Genomic DNA, 5008 nt, shown 5'->3' with positions numbered 1-5008 from the left:
CAAGTTCCGCCATACTGCCCCTCCTCGATCCCCTCATAAAGCCTCCGCCGCCATTGCCGCCCCCACCACCTCCAGCGCCTGCTCCACCTGAACCCTCCCCGCCGCGGCCACCGCCGCCCAAGCCGCCGCCGCCCAGGCCGCCGCCGCCGCCCAAGCCGCCGCCACCCAAGCCGCCGCCGCCCAAGGCGCCGTCGCCGCCGCCGCCGCACTCGCCGCCGCCGCCGCCGCCGCCGCCGCCGCCGCACTCTCCGCCGCCGCCGCCGCCGCCGCCGCCTCCCGCATCACGTCCCTCGCGGAATCCCGCGCCACTGCCGCCGCCTCCACCGCTCGCCCGGAGAACATCCCGGCCACCGCTCCTTCCTCCGGCCGAGGCGTCTCCCAGGGCGAGGCCCGTCAACATGGACTCGTGGCCTGCGTGGGTGAGAGACATTGCCGCCCGCGTGCCGATGGACCTCTGGCCGACATGGGTTTGGGAGATGGCCAACGACAGCACTTCGACGCAGAGGCGGGAGGCACCAGGTTGACCTTGACGCTGTGGTGTAATATGTTTTGTCGTAGAGTTTTTTTCTTTTTTCTGACACACACAACACGCCCGCATCCAAATGGCAAAACGTCCACGACACACGACACCTCCCTCCTCGCATTATAACGTTTCCGCGACCGGCGGCGTGTCTGCGTCGCGCGTCGTCGTTCGGGGGGGCGCAGCGGTTTACTTCTCCTGCAGCTTGTAGTACGTATACACGGAGAAGGCGGTGAGCGATATGGCGTAGCCCGCGAGCTGCAGCGCCGTCGCGGGCTCGCCGAGGAAGGTGACGGTGAAGAGGACAAAGCCGGCGTTGCGCGCCGTGTTGAGCACTTTGAGGGTGACCGAGTTGGTCACCTTGATGACGAGGAAGGTCATGAAGGAGGCCGCTAGCCCGAGCAGCGCCGAAGCGAGGAACGTGAGAGGGTGCGCCGTCACGATACCCCACGCGCCGCGCTGGTAGGCGAGGGGCAGCTCGGTGAAGGCGGCGGCGAAGAGGAGCGAGGCGGCGCCGATCGGCGCGAGGTAGTACTGCGACTCGACGATGCGTAGCCTACGTGTACCACACCTCCAGGGTATCGAATCCAATGTGGGTTGCGGTCCCGTGGGTGGTGTGGTAGCAAAGTGAAGGCACCAGCGTCGGGGCGGCGGGAGACGGCGTGGTGCGGAATACTCTAGAGCACCGCGCCGGTACCGCTTGAGCAGCAGCTGCGTGAGCACGAGGCGCGACGCCTCGGTCAAGATCCCGGCGCACCTAAAGAGAAAAGAAACGCTGGACGGCGACATGCATGTCGCCGGGCAATCTCGGGTAATCTCGGGTAATCTCGGGGCATCTCGCCACCTGAGAGAAAAGAAACGCGGGAGCGCGACATGCGGCGACCAGGCGCCATCCCTCCCTTGGGTGGTCTGCTTTTTCTTTTCTTTCAGGCGCCCTCGGCGACTGCTGATAGCGGGCAATCTCGGGTAATCTCGGGTAATCTCGGGGCATCTCGCGCGCCGAAAGAGCACCCCGACCGGGTGGAAGTGGCCCTCACCATAGGAGGAGAGGGCGCAGCCCGCGCCAATCATCAGCACCGCCTGCGATATGGCCCGCGATGGCCCGAGATGGCCCGAGATGGCCCGAGATTCCCCGCGCCAATCATGAGCGCCGCCTGCGTCGCGCGCGCCGTCGGCGTCTCCACGCCGGTGAGGTAGAGGAGCAGCAGCGTCACAGAGGGCGTGAAGGCGGAGAGCATCTGAGTGAAGGTGATTGTGAGGTACCTGCATCAGGCCAGGTACACTTCTCCACACACACGAGGTGGTGGGGGCAAGGGCCAGGCGACCCTCGCGTCTCCACGTCTGACGACAGGAGCCGCACGGCATTCAAAGTGCAAGGCCCAGTGCGCGTGGGTGAGCGGTGTGTGTGTGTGTGTGTGTGTGTGTGTGTGTGTGTGTGTGTGTGTGTGTGTGTGTGTGTGTGTGTGTGTGTGTGTGTGCGTGTGTGTGTGCGTGTGTGTGTGTGCGTGTGTGTGTGTGTGTGTGTGTGTGTGTGTGTGTGTGTGTGTGTACCTGCATCACTCACGACGGTTGGCTCACAGCGCGTCGTCAGGAGGCCTCCGCGTGAAGGTGGGGGGGAGGAGGCACATGTACGCCGCGTTGCCGCAGGCGAATGTGACCGCCTGCGCCACGCCGATCGGCACCATGCTGCGCAGCCAGAAGCGGTACGACGGCCGCCATCGCCCGCGCGCCGCCTGGTACCGCACCTCCGCCTCCTCCTCCTCGTCGTGGCAGCTGTCCTGCAGACCGCACACAAGGAACTCGTTCCTGAACGGAGTCCTCCGCCTCCTTGCGGCAGCCGTCCTGACAGCCTCGGCTGCATCTCGGCCGCATCTCTCGGCCGCATCTCGGCTGCATCGCGGCCGCATCTCTCGGCTGCATCTCGGCTGCATCTCGCTCTCCTCCGTCGCCGAGCAGCTGCTGTTGCTCCGCTGGAGCCGCGACGGGATCAGCCGGCCCGTGCCCGGCGACTCGCCCCCGTTGTGGCTCCTGCTGACCGCATCGTACGCCCCGCCCACCGCAGCGCCGGGGGGGTCGCCCAGCGTCGAGAGCGGCAGCTGGCTCGCGGGCGTCGCCAGCTGCGGGTGGACGCGGATCGCGACGGCGCAAAAGGTGGCGGTGGTGCAGAGGCCGATGGCGGAGAGGGTCATCGGGTACGGGAAGCCGAGCCCCTTGATGATGTGGTTGTTGACCACGATCACCGCCGGCCCGAAGAGAGAGTACGCGGTGCACACAGCGATCACCTCGAGGCGCCCGCTGCACGAAGAGGCGGCGGAGCCGAGGTCGGTGCCGAAGAGAGTGCGGCCGTGCAGCCGCCCGCCGCTCGCCGCCGCCGCAGCGCCGTGCGAATCGCCGGTCAGGTGCTCCAGCTCGGCCGACGAGCAGCTCCTGCTCGGGCTCGCGGGCGCCGGCTCGCTCTCCACATGATCCTGGTCGTCGACCGAGTCACCGTGGTCGGACCCTTTGCTCTTGTCCGCGGAGGCCGATCTGAGCGAGCCGGCCCAACCTTGCATCGCGGAGCTGCGGAGCTGTGTGCGAAGCAGCGCCGGGGCCGGGTGCTGTGGAAGAAAAACATCTGGCACTTGCCCTCTACTCGGAGCTAGTGGACACAGACGCGACACCACACGTCACGTACATACACGACTGCCTAAAGTAATCGTGTACATCGGTCATCGCCCGGCTCCCCAGGGCGGCCCCGTCCCCCGCCCGTCAGGGTGTGAACCTTCGAGAGGTTGGCTTTTCTCCTGTGTGTGCTGTGACCGCGCAGGCCGCGGCGAATAACAGCGTGTGTGGTGGCGCAGTTTTCTTCGCACAGAGGGCACGCGAGGTACGACCGTGCCCGGCCGTGCTATTAAAGCGACTCGGCTCTCCAACAGGCTGCAGCCCAGAGCCACACGGAGTCTACGCGCATCGCTTGTGCATAGCCTCGACCAATCTCCTGTTCACGGTGGAACCGTGAACAAAGAGCTTCTTCGAACCGTTACAAACACTGACGCGAGCCGCCCAGCAGGGAGCCTGGGCGACTCGCTTTAGTTGCTTTAGACTGCGACGACCGACGAGAAAGGCCTCTGCGCCTCGAGGCGGCACACACGCACGTCGCACGATCCACTCGCACACAACACAAACAGTTTACACGCACGCGCGCGGCGCACACACACAAAGCAGACGAGAAACGAATTCAAGCACGAATCTCGCAAGCTGGACCTGGCGGGCCATCCATACTTGCAACCCAGGCGCGTGCCGCTGTGCCGGTATGCACCGTGGTGCTCCCTGGCCGGCCCTTCGACCAAGGGCTTGGCGAGAGCTCGGCCCGTGCGAGCATCGCCCGCCTACTTGGTCTTGGCGGCCGCCGCCAAGGCCTGTGCCGGCACGATGTATGCCTTGTACATCGCGCAGCCAAAGGTGATCTGGAATGCAACGGCTATGCTCAGGTTGAAAAAGAGGTCGTACTCCCTCTCACTCCACTCCTTCCACGGGCCCAGCGGCGTGTACCTGGCCCAGGGGCCGGAGTGCAGCGGGCCCATGGCCATCAAGACGAGCCGCTGCACTCCAAAGAAGAAGAAGCACGACGCGAACATGATCATCGATGCTTTGTGGTCGGCAATCTGCTTGTTGCGCGCCTGCAGCACGCCCTGGATGCCAAAGTAAGGGATTCCGAGGACGGCCGGGTACTCGGCATACTGGGCGATCGGCTTCTCCGTCATTCCTGCGATCAGCATGGCAAAGCCGGGCGTAGCGGCCAAGGCGACGAGGATCGTGATCCGGCCAAGGACGCGGTGGGCCGTGATCGCCTTCTGGCGCACCACCTTCAGGAACTGCACACAGAGCGCGACCGAGAGGAAGAGCGTGATCGCGAGGTGCGCGCGAATTTGCGCCTTCTTTTCACCGTAGTAGGGCGTGAGCATGCTCTTCCAGTATGCGACGCCGGCCTCGTTCAACGGTAACGGCGCTCCCTTGAGATCGGCGATGACCTCGTCGAACGACATGGAGAAGTAGCCGGCGGTCTGCTTGGCTGACCAGACGACGGTTAGAAGCGTGCCGACGAACTGGGCCCATTGCCAGAAGCCCATTGCCGCGCCGACGCCTTTTGGGGGTAGCTACCCGGTAGCGACCAAAAAAAACAATAAGATAATCGAAAAAAAATCTGGCTTTCCGCAGCTATGACAGGAGCGAGTTCGCGCTGCGCTAGGCTCAGACGGCGAGTTCGCGCTGCGCTAGCCGATCCCGCAGCTGCCCGCCCCGCCCATACCACAGCCGCCTATGCCCAAGCCACCCATGCCGCCGCCGCCGTTCCCGCCGCCGCCCATGCCGCCGCCGCCCATGCCGCCGCCGCCCATGCCGCCAATGCCGCTGCTGCACGAGCCGCCGCCCGTTGCGTTGGGCGCGGCCGGCGCTGGCTGAGTTGCGGAGATCAAGTCGAATTGCTGGGACATCACGTTGCCGATCCCG

At 65.5% G+C, this 5008-nt stretch overlaps 2 protein-coding genes across 2 annotated transcripts; both read right to left on the bottom strand.

Moving 5' to 3' along the window:
- Window positions 1-555: 555 nt before the first annotated feature.
- Window positions 556-3072, bottom strand: EMIHUDRAFT_447832 (hypothetical protein; the record flags this gene model as incomplete). Its single annotated transcript, XM_005775496.1, has 6 exons — window positions 556-1076; window positions 1212-1277; window positions 1521-1600; window positions 1675-1783; window positions 2147-2298; window positions 2557-3072. The coding sequence occupies 6 exons, from the start codon at window positions 3070-3072 to the stop codon at window positions 710-712; spliced, it is 1290 nt and encodes a 429-aa protein (XP_005775553.1). The 3' UTR covers window positions 556-709.
- A 523-nt stretch (window positions 3073-3595) lies between these two features.
- EMIHUDRAFT_447831 (hypothetical protein) lies at window positions 3596-4629 on the bottom strand (the record flags this gene model as incomplete). The annotated part of the gene is made up of 1 exon (XM_005775495.1): window positions 3596-4629. The coding sequence occupies one exon, from the start codon at window positions 4627-4629 to the stop codon at window positions 3889-3891; it is 741 nt and encodes a 246-aa protein (XP_005775552.1). The 3' UTR covers window positions 3596-3888.
- Window positions 4630-5008: the final 379 nt, after the last annotated feature.

Source organism: Emiliania huxleyi, assembly GCF_000372725.1.
Source record: "Emiliania huxleyi CCMP1516 unplaced genomic scaffold EMIHUscaffold_3, whole genome shotgun sequence".
Lineage (NCBI taxonomy): Eukaryota > Haptophyta > Isochrysidales > Noelaerhabdaceae > Emiliania > Emiliania huxleyi.
This window is presented reverse-complemented; position numbering and strand designations above follow the sequence as displayed.